The sequence below is a fragment of the Phacochoerus africanus genome, chromosome 11, assembly GCF_016906955.1.
Source record: "Phacochoerus africanus isolate WHEZ1 chromosome 11, ROS_Pafr_v1, whole genome shotgun sequence".
In the NCBI taxonomy this organism is placed as follows: Eukaryota; Metazoa; Chordata; class Mammalia; order Artiodactyla; family Suidae; genus Phacochoerus; species Phacochoerus africanus.
In genome coordinates, this window is record NC_062554.1 from 31,601,244 (window position 1) to 31,627,734 (window position 26,491).

The following is a 26,491-nucleotide window of genomic DNA, read 5'->3' on the forward strand; positions in this document are numbered from 1 at the left end:
GTATTTTTTTAAACTTCATTTTAGTCTTTCTGTATGATGTTTAAAATTCATATGAAATTTGAAAAGGAAAATAAACTATTAAGTTTAAACTAAAACACATTGCTTTTGATACTCTTCCCTTAGCCTGCCAAATTTGATTTTAAATCATTTTCTGAAGAAAATTGCAGGTAATTTAGTTAATATGATTTAGTGCCTTTTTATATTGGAGTATAGTTAATTTTCAGTGTTGTGTTAATTTCATGTGTACAGCAAAGTGGTTCAGTTATGCGTATGCAGTTATCCATGCTTTAGCTCTTTAGCTTATTATGTCATGAAGTGTACTATAAAATGCTTTTGGGGTCTCTAAAAAAGTTTGAATAATTTTGAGACTGAACAACAACTACTTGCTAGGTTTAAAAAAAAAAAGTCTGTCAGATTGTATATAAACCTTGAGGTCTTGAAAGTTAAACCTTTTGGGTTCTTTTTCAATATGACTGGTTAGCCTTAATATAGAACATCTAATTTAGGGTAAATTAAAGTGAGAAAATAAGACAATGTCATTTAAAAAAAGTACTGTGGGATTAAAGGTTAAATTTCTATCTTACTGAAAATCTAAGTGCAACTGTTCTATAAAAATGAAACAATAAAAGCTCTCCTCAGGTCGTATATCTTTAAATAAAAACTGTATTGGTCCTTGGATTTAGTTACAGGTACTGTTATTGAAAACCTGAAATTTGCAATAGCAGATAGTGAACAGAATTTTGGGAAAGTAAGAAAAATGAATTCACTCTGTTTGGCTGACTCATGCCCTTGTACTTCACTTTAGAAATCCATCCTGTAAAGGCCTGGTCTCAATGTAGCTTTTGCTGGACTTAACACATCAATGGCCATATTACCTTCTTGGCTCCTCTTTAGTTGAAAAGAGACACTGACTGTTCTTCATTGCTTTTGTTCTTTTACCACGGAAGTTTACCTCTGGCCACTTCATCTGAATTCTGTCCCCTTGAAATCTTAGAAATTCACCTTCAGGAACTCCAGTGAATCTTCACTGCTGAGGCAGTATGTAGGCCTGACTACAAAAACCTTTGGCTTTTTAAATTCATTGAATTTTTACTTCTCTGTTCTTTCATTCATTTGTTCTTCCATCACTCTCTTTTAAAAGTTGTCTCCTCAGGCTTCCCATCCTTGGCACGCGCGCTCTCTCTCTCTCTCTTTTTTTTCCCTTCAGTTTTCTCATTTATTTGGATTAGAATTTGGTACTTTTCCATTCTCACTCAATAAACGTTCTGAACATCCCTGCATTAGACTTAAAGCACGCTGTAGTCACTCTGAAGCTATCCTCTTAAATGTTTATCTAAGTTTCCTCCAAGTAGAGAATAGCAGAGAGGACAGGATTAACTCAGAGGCTGGATACTTGTGCAGGAAGAAAATTGATGGCTTGCCTCTGCCCTCCGTTTTCAATCTTCTTAAGAGATTGCAGTGGCCAAATGTCGATGGCGCGGTAAGATTTTGATCTCTTTTAGTGCACTGCAGTGCTCTGTGTATGAGAATGTTTGTTTTTATTTTTTAGAAAAACAGCCTTATTGGGATGTAATACACAGACCATTCACTTCACCCAATTTTAGTTAGTTTTTGTCTGTGGTGTGAAGTGGGTGTCCAACTCTGTGGCTATTGAGTGGCCCAAGAATCCTTTGCTGAAAAGACTATTCTTTACCCACTATATGGCCTTGGCACCATTGTTGAAAATAAGTTGAGCATAGATGTCTGGGTTTATTTCTAGACTCTCAATTCACTTCCATTGATTTATATGTCTACCCTTGTTCCACTGTCACGGCAGTTATTCTGCTCAGTTTGGGCAATGGTCATCTAGAATTGACTGGAATTAGTCCACATTGCTTCATGCTATCCCCGACATCTTTTTTTACTTTTTTTCTGCCACTCAGAGTATCACTGGGAACTGTGGGCCCTTAAGGCTTGATACCTGGTGAGTAATGGGCTGGGAAATTGGAGTTCCTGTTATGGCTCAGTAGGAATGAACCCAACTGGTATCCATGAGGACGCAGGTTCAATTCCTGGCCCCACACTGTGGGTCAAGGATCCGACAATGCTGTGAGGTGCTGTGTAGGTTGCAGCCGCGGCTCGGATCCCGCATTGCTGTGACTGTGACTATGGCCAGAGGCTACATAAAGCTCCACTTTGACCCCTTGCCTGGGAACATTCATATGATGCATATGTGGCCCCAAAAAGAAAAGAAAAATGGGCTTTGAAATTATGAATATCATTTCCTTTGCTGACTTATCATGGGTTTTGCTAAATGATTATTTATAAATGCAGTAACAGTTTTTAGCAAGTGGTCAAGTTGTTGGAGCGGCAGTCATTTGCTTCTAAAACACTTGGGGATAATAATGTGCTGTATGAGTTTTTCCTGATGATAAAAGTGACTTTTTAAAATATTAAAACCTAATCTGTCTACCTCGTAGCTTGGAGTTACTGTCATTATTGTTATTATCATTTTAAAAGTCAGGTTTCCTTTAAGGTAAGCTGAGATAGTAGTCTTTTTAAAATTTTTTAAAAATTAAAAGAAAAAAGTTAAAAATTAAAAAAAAAATTTTAACTCCACACCTGTGGCATATGGAAGTTCCCAGGCTAGGGGTGGCATCCAAGCTGCAGCTGCCCACCTAAGCCACAGCCACAGGAATGCCAGATCCATCCAAATTGTGTCTGCGACCTGCACTGCAGCTTGTGGCAACTCTGGATCCTTAATCCACTGAGCAAAGTCAGGGATTGAACCTGCATTATCTCAGAGACTAGGTCAGGTTCTTACCCTGCTGAACCACAATGGGAGCTCCTGAAATAGTAGTCTTTTTCACACTGCTTCACCCACTCAGGCATAGTGAACAATGAGACATGGGAGCAATGCAGTTCTTAAAGGTTTTCAGGCCATCCTATTAAGTTCCCTTAATATAGCATCATGGAATTTATTGAGGATAAAGTGAACTTTATATCTATTCAAACCTAAAAAACATTTACCTTTGCTACCATCTAGAGGCGGTTGACTTCATACCTGTTGTCTTTGTTAAACTTTCTCAAATGTCGCTTCCAAAGTAGATGTGGATCAAAAGTAAAGGCTGTGTAGTTCTTTGTATGTAATTCTCCTGTACCTCCCAGAGAATCGTGCTTTCCTTGGTGGGTGCTCAGCATGCACTGTGAGATTGAAGCATTTGTTTGCTACTAAGGAAATCTCAATTCTATTAGAAATCGCCAACAGGAGATGGATCTTAGGGAATTGGGTATTTTATAGGAATGTTTATTGCAGATATTCTTAAGGCATCTTCTTTGTAAGTTAAATTCTTTAAAATTAGCATGATATTAGAATAACATCTGCTTCTTACGGTGTCCAGTTCCGAATAAGACAGTTTAATTGTGAACTAATTAAAAACATTGAAACCTGAAACAGCATTCCTTATAACAACTTCCTAATCTATTATTAAGATATTTAGAAGGCTACTGTAGCCTAAGTATTTCAGAAGTATTTTCTTATTTTGTCTCTGGAAGCCTCTAAATCTACATATCCAAGCCTCAGTTAATTAAAAGTATGTTTTATTTATTTATTTTGTCTTTTAGGGGCCTCATCTTCAGCATGTGGAAGTTCCCAGGCTAGGAGTTGAATCAGAGCTACAGCTGCTGGCCTACATCACAGCCACAGCAACACCGAATCCAAGCCATGTCTGCGACCTCCACCACAGCTCATGGCACTGCCAGATCGAGGGAGGCCAGGGATCAAACCCGTGTTCTCATGGGTACTAGTTGGGTTCATTACCACTGAGCCACAATAGGAACTCCCAGTTAAAAGTATTTTTAATCCTACTTTAAGATGTAGTTCTTTTTAATTGGGCCACAACATATGTAGACTATATATCTTAAATTATTGGATAATTTAACAAAAAGAGCATCCTTTTTTAGCAAAGCATACACTATCGAATATTTAGTTCTGACAATAACTATCAGTTGATGTAAAATTGGGAATTTAAAATCATTCTAAAATTTGCACACAGTACATTATGCCACATTATCAGCAATTGTGGAGCAAGAGAAGGAAATTCTTTAAAATATAATAAAACCAATTTGATAGTTTTTGCCTCCCCAAATGAATATAATTTTGTAAGAAGCTGACTTGTCATAGGAAGAAAACCATTAGGTCATTGTTTTCAGTTAGAACCAGTTAATTATCTGTTGGCAATCATAACCAGTTGATGGCTTAGCTGAATCCTCCTTCTTCCCCAAAGAGGAAATTATGGAGTGTTATTCCCATATGGAGATGGTTTCAAATTGTGTTTCTTCCTTAATTTAAAATAATAGTTTACAGACATATTGTGCTCTTTAAACCAGAAGAACATTAGCCACTTCTCAAAAATATTTTCTAACTTTACTGTAGGAAGAAGTTGTGGAAGAGATCAAACTGGTGGACATGTCTATGGAATTAAATCCCAGTGAATTAAATGAAAAAAACTGAATAAATTATTTTTCGGTTATAACATTTCATGTAAACAACTGTGTCCCTTAACTCTTTGGAGAGTGCTGACTTTACAAGTGAAAACATCATGACTAAGTGCATATGAATTTGGGATTAGAAGGCTAGGATCATAGAAATTGTGCTTTTCTAAAGATTTCCCCCCGACTCTCATAAGAAAGATCTGTGTCTAGCTCCATGTACTTGCTCGCCTCTTCTCTCTGCTTTGCATTCTTCCCATAGCCTGCTTAAATGTTGTGTTTCATTCCCAGAGTCGTACTGCCACCTTGTGGTGTCTTCTTTAATTTCACCTGTCTAGCTCCTTATTCCTTCTCTTGGGTACTTTTTATCTCTAATTTGCTGGTTTAGTCTTCCTCACACCTGCCCATGTTTTGTCTCTCTGTTTTGGTTAGAACCCCTTCTAGGGTAGGACCTGTGTTGCTTTAGTCTTTATCCCCTTTTAATGTTCTCTCCTGGATATTTCATCAATGCGTTTGAAGATTAAAGTAGTCAGCATGACAGCTGTCCATGATAAGACTTAAAAAGTAAATCACCATCTAGCAAAAAGGAAATAAAAATCATCTCCCATGGTTTCTCTTTCACATCCATGATTCTAGTGGCTACTTAGTGAAGGAGATTCAAAATGTATTAGCTTGAGAAGTTAAAACGAAATGTAATTTTTCTAATGTATTATATTTGATGATCACCATATTTTAACAAACACATTTTCATGGTTTCTTTTTTATCTCTTTATTTTTGCAGCTCTTGTCCTTCCTTCAGGGTTTATTTACTTTTTACCACGAGGGATATGAACTCGCCCAGGAATTTGCACCATACAAACAACAGCTGCAGTTCAACTTGCAAAATGTAAGACTACACCTGTTCTCACTGTCTCCTCTTAGTGAATCCAGTGCTCACAGGGCAGCTGAGTTAGAACCACGCCAAACCTTGGAGTCTGTCAAAACCTTATTTAAGTCAAGTAAAACCTCACTCATTTAGAAAAGCCGCTTACTAAATTTATTAATTTTTTTTCTAATTGCTGGTTGAATTAATACCAGGAAAGAGCTAATCTTATGTGAGATAAAATATATACTAGCAGATTTCATAAAAATAAAGATATCTGAGGTGCAGATATCTAGGAAGATTTTGCCTTTGTCTAATGTTCTTATTATTTCACTGGGTGACCTTAGGCAAGATGTATTTTCCAAGATGGCAGCATTGTACATTTGTGAAATGAACAGGTGGACTTTCACACTCTGTCCCTTTTCCTCATTGAAGTTGTATATAATATAGCTTATATCGACTATTTTCTAAAAATAAATTTAAGTGTTATCTTGAAGCCTTCATAATAGCCACTTTAAAGCTGAAGGAAGAATTATTTACAAACATCCTATCTATTTCTTTCAGGGTTTTTTTTTTTTATAAAGTTGTCTAATCAATCCTATTAATGTCTGATTGCTTACACAAATTCTGATTTATAGATGCTGAGCACCAGTCACACTTAAAAAAAAAAAAAAGTCAGCCATCCCATTTTTGCATTATCAAATATGACAGCATAATCCTAATTGTTGTGGGGTTTGTATTAAATGAAAAGTTATTTCAGAAACCCTAACTATCTGGTACTCTATAGCTAAACTAATTTGTAAAAGTTTTCTATAAAAAGTATGCCTGTCACTGCGTACCTGATTCTGGCCATTGTGGAGATATTCAGCAAATGGAACTCTGGAATTGGAGTGTCCCAGGAGAAATATGTAATTGAGTTTATTCTACTTGTGTCCTGAGTTTAGCTCTTTACTTAACCTAGATTTTTCAACAGAATCAATTTCACATGATTGTTTTTCAATATGGAATGCATCTGGGCTCTTTCAGTAAATATTAAAAGGGAAAATTATAAAATCCAAAGTATTTTTATGATTTATTTCCATATTAAGTGCAGTTATAGTAAGATTCCTGGGATTTGAGAATAGGAGACAGGTAAGATATTGGAAGAAAATTCTGATCCTTATGTTTAAAAGGGAAAAGTAGCAAAAGTGGAAATTAAGAAAACTTTCCTGACTTACTTTGAGATTCAGATCTTTTATTATTTTTATTTTTAACTTAGAGTTGGATGATGTATCTTAGAGTTGGATGAGGATGATGACTTTTATGTTTCCAAATGTATATTATTGAGATAATATGGCCTGAATGCAAAATTGATTTTGATAGAGAAAAGCCTTAATGCTTTCTATATCTTCCCTTAAGTAAACTTGGTATGGTAAGAGTAAGTGATGTCTTACATTAGAAGTTAGAATTTGGAAGCCTATTCATTTTTTGAGTTAATTTATCCATTGACCCCTTGATAACTATGTTAGAATTTCTAGACACAAAGCTAAGGGACATTTCTTCGAAAACATGTCTGAAATAAAAGTGATCAGCTATATATCAAAAGTATGTGAATTTATTTTAACCCCCAAAAGAAATGAAGTCCCTGTATGCCTTTTTTTTTTATTTTTTAAGCTTGGGTAGTATGGAATTTAAAACTCTGTTTAGGAGTTCCCATCATGGCTCAGGGGAAATGAATCTGACTAGTATCCATGAGGACCACGAGTTCGATCCCTGGCCTCGCTCGATGGGTTAGGGATCCACTGTTGCCAGGAGCTGTGGTGTAGTTACAGATGCAGCTCAGATCCTGCGTTGCTGTGGCTGTGGTGTAGGCCAGCAAGCTGCAGCTCCAATTCAACCCCTAGCCTGGGAACCTCAATATGCCGTAGCTGCAGCCCTAAAAAGACAAAAAGACCTATAAATAAATAAATAAAACTATTTAATTAATATAGGTAATGTTAGAGTGGGAAATAGGATCACACACACACACTCACATATACTCACACATACACAGATTCAAAGAGAAACACAGAGAAGGTCATTCAGAAAAAGTTTTACTAGAGCAATTCAAAATTAGACCATATAATTCAACATAGAGGGTTGTTGATAGAATGAATTGTCCTGAAAGAATCAAGCTTATCCTTTAAACCATTTGCAATTTTGAAACTTTAGGCTGGAAGGAAGTTCCTCAAAACTAGTAGAAAACAGTGAATGAAATTGTTGTTCTTCTTTGCTTAAGACAAGGAATAATTTTGAAAGTACTCGACAAGAGGTAGAGCGGTTGATGCAAAGGATGAAATCTGCCAATCAAGATTACAGACCACCCAGCCAGTGGACAATGGAAGGCTACCTTTATGTCCAGGAGAAACGTGAGTTGTAAAGACGTAAATTAGTGTCCTTGTACTTAACATTCTGTTTCTGAGAGATGTGAGTTGTTGTTGTTGTTTTTCCTTCAAGTAGGAAGACTGAACTTCATGACAGCTTTATTGTTTTTAGTCTGTTCTGCCAAGTACCACCACCAAAGTGTGAACATTTTTCTGCGTTTCACCATCAGGTTCTCTAAGTTGATAGATTATTGAACTCGGAACTTAGAACTTTGACTGATAATACAGTAACATGAGTTCAGTGTTAGTTTCATTGTGATACCTAATCTCGCTTTAAAGTGTCATGGAGAGCTAAAAATCAAAGCCTTTATCAGGATGAATCCACCTTGGTGACTATGATCAGAGTTTTCCCCTCCAGCAGCATTATTTCATTTAATTCCGTGTTCGGTCGGTTTTCAGGAGTGAAAGTGGCAATTATGTCAGATTGGCGCTCTTTACTCCTCATGTTAGGAAATAAGCATCCAACCCAACAGAGCACGATTATAATTGCCTCACACACTAAAAAAGCTTTTTTTCTCACAAAAATTAATAAAAAGCCATTCAATCTTGTGTAACTAGGGTCCTTTCTTATCATTAAGTGGAACCAGTCTGACCAAATTGTCTGTTTCAAACCAGAGTGCCCTAAAACACTCTCTTACTGTTTGTGATGCAGGAACCGTTGTTTTTATTTCCAGTGCATCGTGAACCCATGTCTTTATCAAACACAAAAACGTGTGTCTGGATTTTCCACTGATCTCAAACTGCTGTAAAAGTTTTGAAAGGCTTATTCTCACTTTCTGTACTTTTTCCTCAGATATGGGACTCACAGACCACGTGGAAGAGCACTGCTCTAAGTTGTGCTGTCAGTAGACAATAGGTAGTTGTTTTGGTTAGAAGATACTAAAGGGTTTGAAATAGGGAAGCCATAGATATTGGGTTGACTCTGGAAGTTTTTTGACTTAATGCAACATGACCACTCAAATGCCAAAACATTTTATATTTGACATGACCAGGTGATGCTCACTTGTTGCTTAACAGAATACAAGCAGATCACAATTTGTTACAACAGACTTGGCAAACATTTATTACCACCTAGACTAGTGGTAGAGTGCTGCTGGCTCAGGGGGTCTGATTCCAGGATTTTTTTCTCTCATAATTGTCCACCTTGCCTAGTCTGCTGTTTTAAGATGGTAAGATGGTATATCTAGTGACCTGCCTGACTATTCTATAATTAGAGTATCATAAATAGCTTTTACCACAATTTCATTTTTTTTTTTTTAAAGAGTATGTGGATGTGACTCAGGACTCTCAGAAAGAAAAAAAAATTTTTTTTTGGTCTTTTTAGGGCCACACTTGTGGCATATGGAAGTTCCCAGGCCAGGGGTTGAATGTGAGCTGCAGCTGCCAGCCTATGCCATAGCTATAGCAATGCTAGATCCTTAACCCACTGGGCAAGGCCAGGGATTGAGCCCACATCCTCATGGATATTGGTTGGGTTAGTTACTGCTGAGCCACAATGGGAACTCCCAGGAAATTTCTGAACACTGAATAATATTTCAGATTTGAGAGCCTCAGTGTCAGGGTACTCAGAGAGGAGCTCACGTTTTGCTGAGTGGAGGAATTTGTTGATAATGAGGTCTGTTCAAATCTGCATTTGATAGAGGAGGTGCCATCCTTTTACCTAAAGATTTTTATTCATTGTTAACTCAATTGTATTTTATTTCTTGAGGTCCCCTTCCCCCCCCCCCCCCCGCCCCACAGCGGGTGTTAACACAGTTGCTAAAATCTTTGTGCGTATACAGCATCTCATTCTGAATGAAAAAGTTTTAGATTACCTAGCAAAATGCCTGTGTACATGATCTTCCCATAGGCCCTGTCCAATGGCTACCTGGCCATCCATCTATTGGCTGGTGCTGTGGTTTGCTTCCCACTCCCCAGCTGTTGGACATTTGGATCACACTACAGGCAAAGGCCCTTTTATAATGTGGAGGTGGGATGGGTGGACAAAAGGCAGTGCTTTATGCACCTATCTGATGTTGGTATCTTTGGTTCTGAGATAACCTATCTGCTCCTATGGATTTGTCTGAACTGGTCATAAAGCTCTTTGTGGCACAGACCTTTTCTCTGAGGGCTCCTGTCTCTCTAAATGATAACATTTAGGAGTTCCCACTGCACCACAGTGGGTTAAGGATCTGGTGTTGTCACTGTGGCTGCTGGGTCTTGCTGAGGCATGGGTTGGATCCCTGGCCTGGGAACTTCCACATGCTACAGGTGTGGCCTAAAGAAGTGAATATGTAAATGCTAACATCTACTCTTAGGCTACAAAACTAAGGCAAATCTTTAACTCTAGGGTTTCTCTGTAGCCTGGGACCAGATCTGTCCATTTTATCTCCTTGATAACCTTTGAACCCACACCTTCTCTCCACCTTCACAGTCTTGCAAAGGCCCATCTGTTCTCTTTTCCTCTCCAGGCTTGTTTGGCCTCCATCCATTCTCCAAGAGCTTCCAGCAACTCCCTGTGCGGAGCTTGCTTGGTTGTGCCTCTTGCGATGGCCCCTGGCTGAGCATGACATTCCAGGCTCTCCCAGTTAGACTCCTCTATTTTTAGCATCCTCTCTTCTGATTTTGCCTTCCTGATCCCATGACAGTCTCCATTACCATTTTTCTCTGTATCGGCCTGTGTTATTTTTATGGCTTTCATGAGGTACACTTGGCATGCCATAAATTCCACGTATTTAAAATGCACAATTTGATAAATGGTGCCATATGTTTGTGTCTGTGAAACCATTACCACTATCAACATAGTAAGCATAGTCTTCACCTTCCAAAGTGTTCTTATGCCCCAATATAATCCCCCCCCTTTCGTTTCCACTTACCACCCTCCCCTCTTCCCCTTGCCTAGGGATTTAAAAAGGGAAATGAATGGATTTATATGTTGTTGGAATTATTTTTCTATGAGGGACAAGTATTCAAGGCCCCTTTCTGCTTGGAATCTTTGAAAGCATTTATATTAAGAAAATCTGACCCGTTCCCTAAGACATACCGCTGTGCCCTTGCCATCACTGAGTAAGTCCTGTGGGGCAAGGAAATGAGGTGAAGAATATGACTTTGGGCTGTTTATTCTGTAGGGGAAGGCACAAGACAAACACAATTAGCAACCAATGGCCAATAGTAAATATCAGAGCTGAAAATTAAGTGATAAATGAAGATCGATGTGACAGGATGGTAGCAGAGTATTGCTGTTTCGACACAGTGCTTCTCTTGATCTGGATACATGGTTTTTATGTTCCTCATGATGAGGCATACATTAAATTGCATTCTAGTAGACTTTGGTTTAACCATGAAGAGCATGGGATCCAGAGTCAGACCTCATGTGGCGGTTCTGTGCCACCTCTTATGGGTGATTGGGTAAGCAGCTTTCTTAGGTCAACGTCCTCATTTATAAAAGAGGGATATTTATATCGATCTCATAATAACGTTGCAAAAATTATGTAAAATGTCTCATCAATAGGGATATGTAGTAATACTGCTATACTTCCAGGAGCCCTTACTGTGCTGTGCAATTTATATTTATCTCATTTAATAACTACAACTCTTAAGAAATTTCATTCTAAAAAGAGCAACTCCAATTGCATGGCTTTTTTTGGGCAGGCGGGCACACCCATTGCACTTGGAGTTCCCAGGGTAGGGGTCGAATTGGAGCTACAACTGATGGCCACAGCCATAGCCGCAGCAATGGAATCCAAGAATGTATGTGACCTACACCACAGCTCATGGCAACACCAGATCCTTAACCCACTGAGTGAGGCCAGGGATCAAACCTGCATCCTCATGGATACTAGTTGGATTTGTTTCTGCTGCACTACTTAGGGAACTTCACATGCACTGTTGATGAAAAAAGTAGCACCTTCTGCAGCTCTTAGGCTTGATTTTCTTTTATGTAAAATGTTCTTTACAATGTCTGACTTTAAAAGTTCCCAGAAAAAATGTTGGCACTTAGTAGGTATTTAGTGAATGTTAATTCTCTCCTTTTCCACAGAAATCATCTCAGCAACCTCAGATGATTACTCAGTAAAATAATTAAACTTGTTTTATTTTGCAACGTTAGAGCTATAATAAATTTTATTTTCCCAGACTTTTTTTAGCAACTTGAGAATTGCTTGCCCAAGAACATCTGCCCTGGCCTCGTGCCAGGCAACTTTAAAGAAGGCAGCAAGTGTGTGCAACATACTTGAAGACTAAATGCATGAGGTTCTGAACTTAAGATGGAGGCAGGAGAGAAAATTTAACAACAACAAAAAAAATCTTGGGTCTAAAATGTCATCAGGCTGTTGCTACAGCTCGCTTTAAAAAATATAGCTAATATTGCTTCATAACTCGCTTTCTAAGTAGTCAAGTCACTGTAAAGATTTCTATCCAGCCACTTTCCAGTAATCAGCTCTAAGCCTTTAAGTATTTTACACCACATGTAACAAAATTATCAACAAGTATTATTAAGCATTAGAGTGTGAAATGGTCCCAAAACAGAATTGAAGTTAATTGTGATAATCCTCTGTCATTACAAAATATATAGCTGCACCCTATAATTTTTAAATCTGGAGGGTTTAAGTATTAAAGCTAAACATGACACCAAGGGCACTATTATTATAGAGGAAAAACTCAAAGGGCTCTTGAAATTCTTTTCTCAAGAGGTGCATCTTTTGCAATTCAATTTCTTGCTTTGGGATATATGGTTAGAAAACCAAGCCAGCAGTAATATTGCACATAATTGTTTTAGAGAGATCCAGGTGTAAAGCAGGATGCAGCCCTACAGGGAGAAGCTAAAGGAAACCAGCTCTATGTTCAACTCACTCAGCCCACTAGGGCATCTGGGCACAGGATAATTGGAGTCCCTGTGGGAAAGCTGTCTATTTCGGTCATGAAAAAAATGAACTCAGGGTGCATCTCTTTGCCCTGGTGGAGCAGCATCATCCAGGCCTTAAGAAGGACAGTGGATGACAAAATAGTGCACTGTGGGAAAGGGCTGATCATAAAAACAGTAGAATTTTTTTTTCATTTTACAAAGTAATTTGGGAGTTCCTGTCGTGGCTCAGTGGAAACAAATCTGATTAGTATCCATGAGGATGCAGATTCGATCCCTGGCTTTGCTCAGTGGGTTAAGGGATCGGCATTGCCGTAAGCTATGGTGTTGATTGCAGATGTGGCTCGGATCTAGTGTCATGTGGCTGTGGTATAGGCCAGCGGCTATAACTCTGATTCGACCCCTAGCCTGCGAACCTCTATATGCCATGGGTGCAGCCCAAAAAGATGAAAAAAGAAAAAAAGAATTTTTAAAAAAAGAAGTAATTTGAATTCTCTTTTTTCAGATTAGTTGGTCATAGGAAATAACTCCATGTTCAGTAAAAGCTTAGGGAAACGAGTGATTCATTTCTTCATTCATTTTCCAAGTCTTTACTGAGGAACAGCTATATGTCTGGCCTTGTTCTAAGGATTAACAATGTATTAGTCAGCAGGGGTTCCTGTGGCTCAGTAGGTTAAGGATCCAACATAGTCTCTATGAGAGTGCAGGTTCAATCTCTGACCTTGCTCAGTGGGTTAAGGATCCCTCATTTGTGCAAGCTGCAGTGTAGGTCGCAGATGCAGCTCACATCTGGTGTTGCTCTGGCTGTGGTATAGGCCTCAACTGTAGCTCCGATTTGACCCCTTGCCAGGGAACTTCCATATGCTACAGGTGAGGCTGTATAAAAAAAAAAAGCATATACCAGTCAGTAGAAATCACTTATTCCTGCTCTCAAGGAGCCTTAGAGTCTGGTGACAGAGGCAGACAATAAGTAGGATGAATTGATAAAATGTTAATCGTATCAGTGATAACTGCTGAGAAGAAAGTAAAGCAAGAAAGAGAGAAAAGAAATATCAAGGTGAGGGCATTGTGATATTAGATATCTCTACAGAAAAGGCCATATTATAAAGGGGATATTTCAGAAAAGACTGAAGGAAGTGACAGCCTAAGTCATGCAGCTATCTGAAGGATCAGTAGTCCACTAAGTGCAAATGCCCGGGGGTAGAAATACATTCACTGTGTTCCATGGCCAGCAAGGGGGCCAGCATAGCCAGAGTAGAGTGTATGATGCAAAAGGTAGTAAGTGAGAAAAGTAATGAGGAGCCAGATCACTGGGGCCTTTGGTTTTTATCTGGGGTACTGTGCGAAATGACTGGAAGGTTTTGAACAAAGGGGTGAGATGACCTGGCTAAATTTTTAACTGTATTTTTGGCAGTTTCCTGTACAGAGGACAAAGATAGAAGGAGACCTGTTACAGTAACTCAGAATATTTCTCATTCCTCCTCCCTCTCTCCTCTCTGGGATACAAGTATACCACTTTTACAGATAAGATAACTTAAGTGAGGATCTGAAGTAACTTTTGAGTTTACAGAGAGAGTGTCAGAGGTGGAAATAAAGCCAAGTTGTTTGATTGCAAGACACTTCACCCTGTATCTTCCTCCTGACTGGCCTTTCTCACCCTGAGTAAACATTCTCAGCTCGCATAGTCTATGGAAATACTCGGTTGTGTTTCATAGCATTGAAAACTGTACAAACCTGGATACAAATCATCTATTAACACTCTGTAATGTTTGTTTTCTTACATTAGGACCCCTTGGTTTTACATGGATTAAACATTATTGTACATATGATAAGGGAAGTAAAACATTTACAATGAGTGTTTCAGAAATGAAATCCAGTGGGAAAATGGTGAGTTTTTTTTTTTTTAAACTAACCTTGTGATTTATGTAATGAAGTAAAACAAGCAAAAATGACATATGCTTGTTTTTCTAATAAACATGTATATAATTTTTAAGAATTGAAATGTCAAAAAGTTTTCTCTCATCTTGGTGACCTTAATGACTTAGAATGGCCAGGATTTTTCTTTTACTTTGGCCATGGAAAGTTTACAAGTAGGTCTGATAAATGTAAGGACGTCTTGGTAAGTATCTCACATCCCTGGCAGCAAAGTTGTTTACCTTGTTGATTGGCCAGCAGCCCACTAAGACTGTCAGTGGCTGGTCCAGGCTCAAGGGGGCTGCATCTTTCTTCCAGGTGGTCTCTTGTGGGAACCTGGATTTGCCCTTTTCTGGACTGTGTACTGCTTACTGAAATGCTGGCCAACCAAGTTTCTCAGAAGAAATCAATCAGTGCCTATTTCTCCCTAAAGTAAATCAGTCACTGAATGTCTTGCATGGGTAATGAACAGTACAGAGCAAGGTGTACCTTATATGAGGAAGTGCTACAGAATGCAGTACCTTTATTGTATGTAGTGTACAATCTTTTTGTGAATTAAGATACGAATATGGCAAATGACTGAACCTAAGAATTAGATAATTGAGCCATCATCTAAGAATCATAGAGCTGGGAGTTATTCTAAAGATTATTTAGGCCAGCCTGATTTTAACAGATTAGAAAATAATGAGAGTTGAAAGTAAGTGACTCACCCAGCTAATTTGTGGTATAGATCATGGCTGAGGTAAATGTTGATTCAAATACATCAGCTGAAACCTATTGTGCTTGGGCATTCATTAGAGTCTAATAATTCAGCGTGAGAGACATAAAGGAAAGGAGAACATACCAAAGAAATAGAAACCTTAGGTTGCTACCAAGAAGCTATTAAATGCTATAATGCTATAATCCTACCTAGTTTCTACTCTGCGGGTTTCATAAGATATTGCCCAAAAGTCAGTTTATGTGACAGTCAGTGAGCTAAATATACCAAGCCAGAGTTCTAAATCTCTGAGATTTGCAACCAAAGACAATAGAATTAACCAAGCATTAGATAAACATTCCCCTTAAAATTGAGTGGCATTTCAGGTATAGAAGAGAATTATGAATTGAGCCTATATTGGATCCTGTCCAAAGAGGTTTAGTTTTGGTTTTGCTAGCAGATTAGCAGTTGGTTACCAACAAAGGAATCACATGCTATACATGACAGTAATAGTAGCATTAGCAAGTATCTAGTAGAATTGTTATTTTGGTAGCTCTCTTTGAGGTTTGAGCCAGCTTTCATTTAGTACTCTATGGCTCTGATACATACACAAACTTTATAATGTAATTTCACATTATAGGTAAATATATTGGAGGGCACTAGACAGGCATGGCATGTCATAGAACTCTTTGAATAAAATATGTATTTGTGATTAATTTATTAGTAAATGGCTTGATGTATTAAAGTTGGGCCATTAACATTAGGCAAAAGTCTTTATAGAAACAGGGTATACTTATGATCTTTATACATAAACTGTAGGCTAGGTTGACATTTTAATATGGAAACTTTAGATGCTGTATTTAATATATTTCAGTTCACCTTCTTATTGTGTCAGTAATGTGCTCCACTTCTTTTTTCAGAATGGCCTTGTTACTAGCTCACCAGAAATGTTTAAATTAAAATCTTGTATTCGACGAAAGACAGATTCAATTGATAAACGATTCTGCTTTGACATAGAAGTAGTCGAAAGGTTTGAACTTTCCACTTTATGTTTTTTAATAATCTAAATTATGTTTATGTGTATAGATATAAATATGCAGTGGCATAAAGTACTTGTTTATCAGTCTTTAAAAAAACAGTATACATGTTTATTTCATTATTTACTTGTTTATTCAACAAATATGTATTGCATAATGCTTTCAAAAAAATAAATCAGACACAGAGTGCTACCAAAGGGTAATGTCACTCAGAGAAGAATCTGGGAAATCGGTATGAATGAGTGCCTGAGAGAAAAGTGCAGGTTGTAGACTGAGGTCCCCCTTACAATGAAGGAACCTGACAGCATTGTTGATGGCTCTTGGGCCAACCTTTTTATAGTTTTGAAACCTGGTGACCTCGTTGCCCAGGAATAATACAACGTGGCTGCAAATGCTACAAGCTTCCTTCAGCCAGTGAAATTCAGTGCCTACCATGTACAAAACACTGTTCTGGGCATTCTTAGCCACAGGATATTGGGAGAGAGACATAAATGTTATACATCCAAGCTTGAAGTTTAGTGGAATTATTTATCTCTACTTTTTTATTGATTCAGTACAAAGTAGAAAAGAAGGATGAATATGTTTCTTGAGCTCTCTTGCATTCCATGATCTATTTTCCTTCCCCTGTATTACCATCCTGGTTTTTTGAATCCTCTAGCTTTGAGTTGGGGTGTGAGTATATGCCAGACTGTATACACTGTTATATAAAGCTTACATATACTATAGCTGTCTAGTAGGGCAACCCTGTTTTTATGCTTCTTTAAAATAATGTTAGCTGGGAGTTCCCATTGTAGCTCAGAGGGTTAAGAACCTGACTAGAATCTATGAGGGTGAGGGTTTAATCCCTGGCCTCGCTCAGTGGGTTAAGGAACTGTTGTTGCTACAAGCTGCACTGTAGATCACGGATGCAGCTCGGATCTGGTGTTGCTATGGCTGTGGTGTGGGCCTGCAGCAGCACTCCTATTCGACCCCTAGCCAGGGGAATGTCCATATGCTGCAGGTGTGGCCCTAAAAAGGAAAAGAAAAAAATAGTGGTAGCTATTTTGGCCCTGTGTTCTTATACTTTATAGATCTGCTTATTAAATTTCCCTTTCTTTCCAAAAAACCCTTTGGGATTTTTGACTGGCATTCTATTAAAGTTAATTAATTAGTGGGGAATTGAACTCTCCCTAAGATTTCACACTTTTTTAGATTTGTTTTTACATGTTTTCTTTTTATTGAAATTCTGAATAGAATTCTTTTCATTGTTAGAAACCCTTTTGTTTTGGTTTTATGATTGATATTGCTGTGTAGAAAGACTATTAACTTTTTAAATATGTCAGTCTATATCCAACAGCTGTTGAACTCTGTTGGTTTTAATAGTTTTGTGATAGGAACTTCGGCATTTTCTGTGTAGATCAATACTAACATGTCAGTGATTTGTCTTTTCTCTTTTCAGTACTTGCGAAGTATATAACCTTGGAGCACACTGTTAAGCTCTGTGCTTTAGTTGTTTCATTTGTAAAACAAGGGCAATCAGTACCCACATCAAAGGGTTGTTATGAGGATTAAATGAGATGATAATGAAAACGTAAAACAGTGCCTGACACATAAATGGCCAACAAGTATTGTTATCATTAGTGTTTTACACTGGCTTTAATTTTACAAGATGAAATTACCTTGATCTTTATAATACATTTTTCCTTTTCCTATCAGTCTAATGATCTCTCTTCCTGTTTACGTAGAGATGTATGCCTTTATCACAGTTTTAACTCATCCCAGATTAATCACACAATGTTTAAATGAACTTTTCTTCTTGATGTAACTTTTCACAGAAGCCTCTAATTTTCTGTTTATCTAATGGACAGCCTGCACAGTTAATTAGGTTAACTTCACTTTTTTTCTGGATTTTTCTCTTTTTCTCGTCTATATTGTTTACCTCTCCCTTTGCTTGTTTTTCATGAAGCACATCCTCAAGAGGCTATTTCGGAATGGGTGAATGGGAGAGAATTCTTTTTAAATGTATTAATTTTAATATTATGATCATTGTATATATAAACACATTGGTTTTAGTGTCTTCTTAATAATTAACTAGCTATGGTATAAGACTTTCATACTGGTCTATACTCATTATAATAATTTTAGTTGGCTGTAGATTGTATCATGTTTGGTCATAATCTTAATCATTCTCATACTGTAGGATGTTTAGGTGATTTTGAACTTCGATGAATGTCCTTTTTAGTCATTTCAGGGGAAATAGTTTGAAACCAGCCTCCTTCAGATAGTCTTATACCTAAAACACTTAATGATTTCATTTGTAAAGTGTATTCTTTTTTCCCCTCTTTACTATTTTCTTTTGAAATTTCCTTTTCTCTTTCCTAAATTTTCTTCAAATTTTACCTTACTAATTTAAGAATTTTAAAAAATAATAATTGTGGAAATGCAAAATGGTAGTAAATTGAATATATAAAATATTTGTTTTTAACAGGCACGGGATCATCACATTGCAGGCCTTCTCAGAAGCTAATCGGAAACTCTGGCTTGAAGCCATGGATGGGAAGGAACCGGTAGGACTATGACATGCTCTATCATTTAGATTTTAGTGTTCTAATAACTGAAAGTACACCTGAAAAAAATATGCCTATAGTATATTTGAAAAATATTAAAATAACAAGTCAGAGGAGTAGACATTCTATTTTCCTGGTGTTGTGTCATTGACACATAATACCAACTTTTCTAATTTGTTTCTCAGGGAGACTTCCAGGACTCATTTAAAGCCCTAAAATTACTTTTAAAAAATTACTTCTATAATCATTAATTTGGCTTCACTTATTGGATTATTTTATTTAGTTAATAATTCTTGAGGGCCCCCTCTTTGCAAGGCCTGAGCTAGGCTTTATGATCAGCATGATGGACAAGTTTCAGGGTAAGAACTAATCCCAGCCTAGACCATTGTTTAAAAGTCTCAATACAATTGTGGCTTGACACTGTCCGTCTATCCAGACCCCCAATTGTCTAATAGTTATTTTGATGTTGATATAATTTACTTAAAATTATTAGGAAGGCTTATATGAAAAGGATAGTAAATTCTTGATGACTTTTGTGAAGAACACTGCACTAAATGATTAGAGGACTGAGCATTCAGAGTAAATAGGAGGATCCTGCTTGTCCCTTGAAAACCACCTTTTGAAAGCCGAAGAGCCTATGAATATCCTTGTGAAAAGTACCAGTACAACCCCAGAGCTGCACAGTGCAGTCCCCAGACTTTGAGGCCATCCTACAAACTTCTGCCAGGCTACAATAAGATGAGGGCAGAGACTGTGATTAAGCATCTGGAAATTTTTTTTTTTTTTTTGGTCTTTTGTCTTTTTAGGGCTGTGCCCAAGGCATATGGAGGTTCCCAGGCTAGGGGTTGAATTGGAGCTGTAGCTCTCGGCCTACGCCACAGCCACAGCAATGCAGGATCCAAGCCACATCTGCGACCTACACCACAGCTCAGGGCAGTGCTGGATCTTTAACCCACTGAGCAAGGCCAGGGATCAAACCTGCATCCTCATGGATACTAGTCGGATTCGTTAACCACTAAGCCATGATGGGAACTCCAAGCATCTGGACAATTTTATAGCAATTAGAAGTTATTTTACATCTAGTGAATTTAATAATAAAAATTTGAACTCTATCTATTCTTTATCATGTTTACTACATGTAAATTTTACTTTAATTTACAAAAATATCAGTCAACCATAGTTTGAAAATGAAAAACAAAATAATGTGGCTCTTTACCACTCATAGTTGAGGGGCAAGCCCTGACCTAGAGGAATTTTAGAAGACGGTGAGATAACTCAACAAGTTCAAGTTAGGATTGTACATATTGAGGAAAAAAAGCACTAAGCAGGTAATTTGAGGAAGGGACAATCCTGGTGAATCCAGGTGAAATCCATCATGAGCTACTTCCTGAAGAAGGAAAATTATGTGTCATATTGGATAATAGAATGAAATGCTTAGATCAGAGGGAAAGAGGTTAAACTTTGCCCAGGGCAGAACAGCCAGGGATGGAAAGGAGTGAGAGGCAACGTTGGGTGACTGGGGAGATGGCATTGTGGACACCTTGAAATCAAGACACTCCTGTTTTGTATCATTGTACCAGCATCAGTATTACCATCTGGGCGGGGTCATTGACTGCAAGTAACTGATTGACTTCCTTCGTTTTTTAGATTTACACTCTGCCTGCAATTATTAGCAAGAAAGAAGAAAGTAAGTCATTTTAATAATTACTTAAAACATTATCACAAAAATTTCTGTGAGTTTTTTTAAGTGAAATAACATTACTTTCAGGTGTACAACATAATAATTTAATCTTTGTATACATCATAAAGTGGTTACTGCAATAAATCTAATACCATCTGTCACTATACAATTGTCCCTCTTCACCCATTTCACCTACCCCCAACTTTCTTCCCCTCTGATAACCATGAATCTGTTGCCTGTATATGAATTTGTTTTCATTTTATTTTTCTATTTTTCATTTTGTAAAGTTTTATTGAAGTATAGTTGATTTACAGTGTTGTAATAATTTCCGCTGTACACCGAAGTGATTCAGTTATACATATATACAATCCATTCTTTTACAGATTCTTTTCCCATATAGATTATCACAGAATATTGGATAGAGTTCTGCGAACTATATAGCAGATCCCTGCTGGCCAATCATTCCGTATACCACAGTGTTCATAGGCCAATCCCAAACCCCCAGTCTATCCCTCCTCGCAAGCAGAGCCCTCTGGTAACCATAAATTTGTTTTCAAAGTCTGTAAATCAGTTTCTCTTCTGCAAATAAATTCATTTGTGTCCTTTTTTTTAGATTCCACACATCAGGAAATAACATGGTATTTGTCTTTCTCTGACTTATTTCACTTAGCATAAGGCCTTTTATGTCCATCCATGTTGTTGTAAATGGCAAATTTTCCTTTTTATGGCTGAAAGTCCATTGGGCATATGTATGCATATATACCATATTTTCATTATCCAGTTCTCCATCAATGGAAATTTAGGTTGTGTCCATGTCTTGACTATTGTAAATAATGTTGCAGTGAGCATAGGGGTAGATATATCTTTTTGAATTAGTGTTTTTGTTTTCTTTGGGTAAATACCCAGAAGTTGAGTAGATTGATTATATGGCAGTAGTTTTATTCTTAAATTTCAAGGAAACTTCATACTGTTTTCCATAGTGGCTGCACCAATATATATTCCCACCAACAATGTACAAAAGTTCCCTTCTCTCTACATCCTCTACAAAACTTGTTAATTTTTGTGTTTTTTATAATAGCCATTCTAACAGCTGTGAGGTGATAATCTCATTGTGATTTTTATTTGCATTTCTCTGATGATTAGTGGTATTAAACATCTTTTCATATGCCTGTTGGCTATCTGTATATATTTTGGAAAAAATATCTATATAGATCCTCTGCCCATTTTAAAATTGGATTGTTCTTTGATGTTGAGTTGTTTGAGTTCTTTTTGTATTTTGGACATTAACCTCATCATATATATGATTTGCAAATACTTTCTCCCATTGAGTAGGTCATCATTACATTTTGTTGATTGTTCACTTTTGCTGTGCAGAAGCTTTGTGGTTTGATGTAGCCATACTATTTTATTTTTGTTTTTGTTGCCTTTGCTTTTGGAATCAGAGTTCCTATCGTGGAGTTCCTATCGTGGCTCAGTGGAAATGGGTTCAACTAGTATCCATGAGGATGCAGGTTTGATCCCTGACCTCACTCAGTGGATTAAAGATCTGTGGTGTAGGTTGCAGACATGGCTTGGATCTGCTGTTGCTACGGCTGTGGCATAGGCCAGTGACTACAGCTCTGAATCGACCTCTAGCTTGGGAACCTCCATATGCCGTGGGTGCAGCCCTAAAAAGACTAAATAAATAAATAAATAAATAAATAACTATAAAAATTCCATTCCAACACTGATATCAAGAAGCTTACCACCTAAAAAGTTTTATGGGTTAAGGTCCTATGTTTGGTTTTAATCCATTTTTGAGTTGATCCTTGTGTGTGGTATGAGATTATGGTCTAGATTCATCCCTTTACATGTGTCTGTCTGGTTTTCCCAGCAACATTTATTGAAGAGACTGTCCTTTTCCCATTGTACATTCTTGACTCTTTTGTCATAAATTATTCACATACATATATATGTGTATATATGTGTGTATGTGTGTGTGTGTGTATATCAGGTTTATATCTGGGCCCTCTATTCTGTTTCATTGATGTAGGTATCTGTTTTTTTATGATAATACCATACTGTTTTGATTACTATAACTTTGTAGTTTAGTTTGCAATCTGGGAGTTTGATACCTCCAGCTTTGCTTTTTGTTTGTTTTTCTCCCGATTCTTTTTTTTTTTGTCTCTTTCTTTTTCTAGGGCCACTCACGTGGCATGTGGAAATTCCCAGGCTAGGGGTCGAATCACAGCTGTAGCCACTGGCCTACACCAGAGGCACAGCAACATGGGATATGAACTGTGTCTGCAACCTACACCAGAGCTCATGGCAATGCCGGATCCTTAACCCACTGAGCAAGGCCAGGGATTGAACCCACAACCTCATGGTTCCTAGTCAGATTTGTTAACCACTGAACCATGGCAGGAACTCCATCCTGATTCTTTTTTCTATTCAGGGTTTTTCATGGTTCCATACAATTTCAGAATTATTAGTTCTAGTTCTGTGATAAATGTAGTAGTTTGATGGGAATTATATTAAATCTATAAATTACCTTGGGTAATATGGTCATTTTGATGATATTAATTCTTCTAATTCATATAGATTGTATACCTCTCCATTTATTTGTGTCATCTTCAATTTCTTTCATCCATGTCTTGGAGTTTTCACTGTCTTTGTTAAATTTATTCCTAGGTATTTCATTCTTTTTGATGCAGTTGTAAGTGGATTGTATTCTTAACTTATTTTTCTGATATTTTGTAAATGGAGTGTAGGAATGCAACATATTTCTGTATAGTAATTTTGTATACTTCAGCTTTACTGAATTAATTTATTAGTTCTAAGAGATTTTTTTTTTTTTTTGGTGGAGTCTATAGTTATCTCTATATAGTATCATGTCATCTGCAAATAGTGATATGTTTACTTCTTCCTTTCCAATTGAGATTCCTTTTACTTCTTTTTCTTGTCTGATTGCTGTGGCTAGAACTTCCAATATTGTATTGAATAAGAGTGTTAAGAGTGAGCATCCTTCTCTTGTTCCTAATCATGAAAGAAAAGCTTTTAGCTTTACCCCATTTGAGTATGATGTTGCCATGTGGCCTTTTTTATGTCAAGGTATATTCCCTCTGTACCCGCTTTGTAGAGAGTTTTTATCATAATTGGATATTGAATTTTATCAAATGTTTTCTTTGCATCTATGTAGATGATCATATGATTTTTATCCTTCATTTTGTAAATTTGAGTATCATGTTTATTGACTTGTGGATGTTGAACTAGTTTTGCATCCTTGGAATAAGTCTCACTCAATCATGATGTATGATCCTTTTTATATATTGTCGAATTTTCTTTGCTTGTATTTTGCTAAAGATTTTTACATCTATTTTCATCAGGGATATTGGCCTGTAATTTTCTTTTCTTGTGCTGTCTTTGTCTGATTTTGGTATCAGGGTAATGCTGGCCTCATGAGTTGGAAACATTCCCTCTTCTTCAAGTTTTAGATGAGTTTGAGAAGGATGGGTATTTAATCTTTGAATGTTTGATAGAATTCATCAATGAAGCTGATGATCCTGTACTTTTGTTTGTTGGGAGAATTTTGATTGCTGATTCAATCTCCTTACAGTCTATTCTTTCGCTGTTCTCTTTCTGAGATTCCTACAATGTCAATGTTATTCCTCTTGATGTTGTACCATACATCTCTTAAATAATCTTTTTTTTTTTTTTTTGCCTGATCTGTTAAGATGAGTTCTGTTGCCCTGTCTTCTAGGTTACTGATCCTTTCTGCTTCTTCATATAGTCTGATATTGAGGCCCTCTAGCAATTTTTCTTTTCAGTTATTGTATTATTCAGCTCTGTAATTTCTTTTTGGTACTTACATTTTCTATCACTTTCGGCAAGTTTTCATTGTGTTCATCCATTCTTCTCAAGAGATCAGTGCACATCATTGTGTCCATTGCTTTGAACTTCTTATCAGGTAAATTACTTATCTTCATTTCATTAAGTTTTTTCCTGAATTTTTATCTTTTCTTTGTTTGGAACACATTCCTCTGTTTTCTCATTTTGCTTGTCTCTGTTTCTGTGTATCAAGCAAAACAGTAAGCTCTCCCAGTCTTGAAGGACTAGCCCTGTATAGGTGTACCTGAGTTTTCAATCCTGCCCTAGCTCTTGTTGTCTCTGGAACATTTGTGATTACTTAAGAAGCTTAATTTTATTTTTTTTATTTTTATTTTTTTTGTCTTTTTTTTTGTTGTTGTTGTTGCTATTTCTTGGGCCGCTCCCACAGCATATGGAGGTTCCCAGGCTAGGGGTCTAATCGGAGCCGCAGCCACCGGCCTACGCCAGAGCCACAGCAACACGGGATCCGAGCCGCGTCTGCAACCTACACCACAGCTCACGGCAACGCCGGATTGTTAACCCACTGAGCAAGGGCAGGGACCGAACCCGCAACCTCATGGTTCCTAGTCAGATTCGTTAACCACTGCGCCACGACGGGAACTCCCTTAACTTTATTTTTGATAGGTCTTAAAGGTTGTGCCAAAACCTGTCAGCATTCCAAAGAGAGATATCTAATTTAACACCTAGGTTCAGGCTATTTGGAATGTAGACCTTCAAGCAACAGCCTTTTTTTTTTTATTTTTTTTTAATGTGGCCATTATTGTTACCCCTAATAGCCTCAAGGCCAGGTGACCCTTTGGCAACAGTTGCAAAAGTCAGGGCTCCAAATGAGTTTATAAACTCCTTTCTGGGATGTGTTGATGATCTCTCGTGAGACCAAAGGATAGGGCAAAGGTGTCCCTCAGTATATACCCTGAGACTCCTCTGTTGCCTTTACATGTATGGTGAACTTGAAGCCTTCCCCTCAGGCTTAAGCTGTGGGACAAGTAAATAGGGATTTTCTACTGGAAGTCATGGGGTATATTTTAGTATGCTGTCTGTGTCCTGCGGGTGGTTCCCTGCCATGAATGGTCTCTTCAGTTGTTTCACATCCAAAAGGTGCAGAATTGCACGCCTCCCTGGCCACCATCACAAGGTGCTTAAGGGCTGTCTCACATGGAGTACATGTGCTTGCCTGCTCCAGCAGACCAAAGGAGAGCCTGGGGCAGGACTGCTGGCTGCCATGGTGCTGCAGAATTGCATAGTGGTGGGTAGCCCACTGACTTCAGTGGAGCCACGGGAACATATGGGGGAAGGGTGAAATCACGGGAGGCAGCAGGACCACAGGTGTATGTGAGGGTTGGGTGAGCCCCCTGGCTTCAGTGGGGCCAAGGGAGAGCTTGGGGGCAAGCCAAGCCCGCTAGCTCTAGCAGTGTGCAGTGAGAGCATAAAAATAGTGCTCACCAGTGCCTCTCTCCCAGGAGAGGGTCCCAACAACCTCTGCACCCCTGGCAGACCCTTTAAATCTTAGCTTATGAAACTCCTTCTTGTGTAGTCTAGGAACTTTTCAAACTGTTGGTTTTGTGATGAGTCCTGAGGTGAGTGAGTCTGCACATGAGCCTTTTAAGAAGAAACTTTCCTGTCCCCCATAAGCCCTGTTGGTTTTCGAAGCCAAAAGTATTAGGGTCTTGTCTCTCCAGTGCAGCTTGTAAGGGATGGGGTACCTGAAATGGGACATGAACCCCTAGCTCCTTAGGGAAAAGTTCAGTATTTGTGAGATCCCTTGTGCCTGTGGGTTGCTGCACCAGGGGTGATGTTTCGGAGAGCCTCTGACTCTCCTACCCATCTCAATAGTCCTCTTATCCCTTGTTGTGGAGGAGCTGTCTTGATAGTTTTTAGGTATTTTTCAGAGGAAATTGATCCATATGTAAGTATAAATGTGGTATGGTCATGGGAGGAGGTGAATTCAGGTTCTTCTAAGTCAACATCTTGGACCAGCCTCTATTGCCTGGTTAATTTTATCCTAAAGGCGTGATGTGATAGTAAGAGTCAACTCTGGAAAACACCATAGTAATATACCATTGCACTGATGGTGTTCATCAAATGTGAAATTTTCATTCAAAGAAGTTTCTCACATTAAAACCAATGACCACTGGCTTTATAGTAACCCAAATTATTATTTTTTGTTTATTTGGT

General features: G+C 37.8%; 1 protein-coding gene across 1 annotated transcript in view; it reads left to right on the forward strand.

Annotated features, from left to right (window-relative positions):
- Positions 1 to 26,491, forward strand: part of ARHGAP42 (Rho GTPase activating protein 42) — a 279,431-nt gene that overhangs the window by 211,699 nt on the left and 41,241 nt on the right. The window contains exons 7-12 of the mRNA XM_047751861.1: positions 5,252 to 5,356; positions 7,590 to 7,719; positions 14,361 to 14,461; positions 16,106 to 16,215; positions 18,690 to 18,768; positions 20,416 to 20,455. Coding sequence (XP_047607817.1) covers positions 5,252 to 5,356; positions 7,590 to 7,719; positions 14,361 to 14,461; positions 16,106 to 16,215; positions 18,690 to 18,768; positions 20,416 to 20,455 — 565 coding nt within the window. The remainder of the gene's footprint in view (positions 1 to 5,251; positions 5,357 to 7,589; positions 7,720 to 14,360; positions 14,462 to 16,105; positions 16,216 to 18,689; positions 18,769 to 20,415; positions 20,456 to 26,491) is intronic.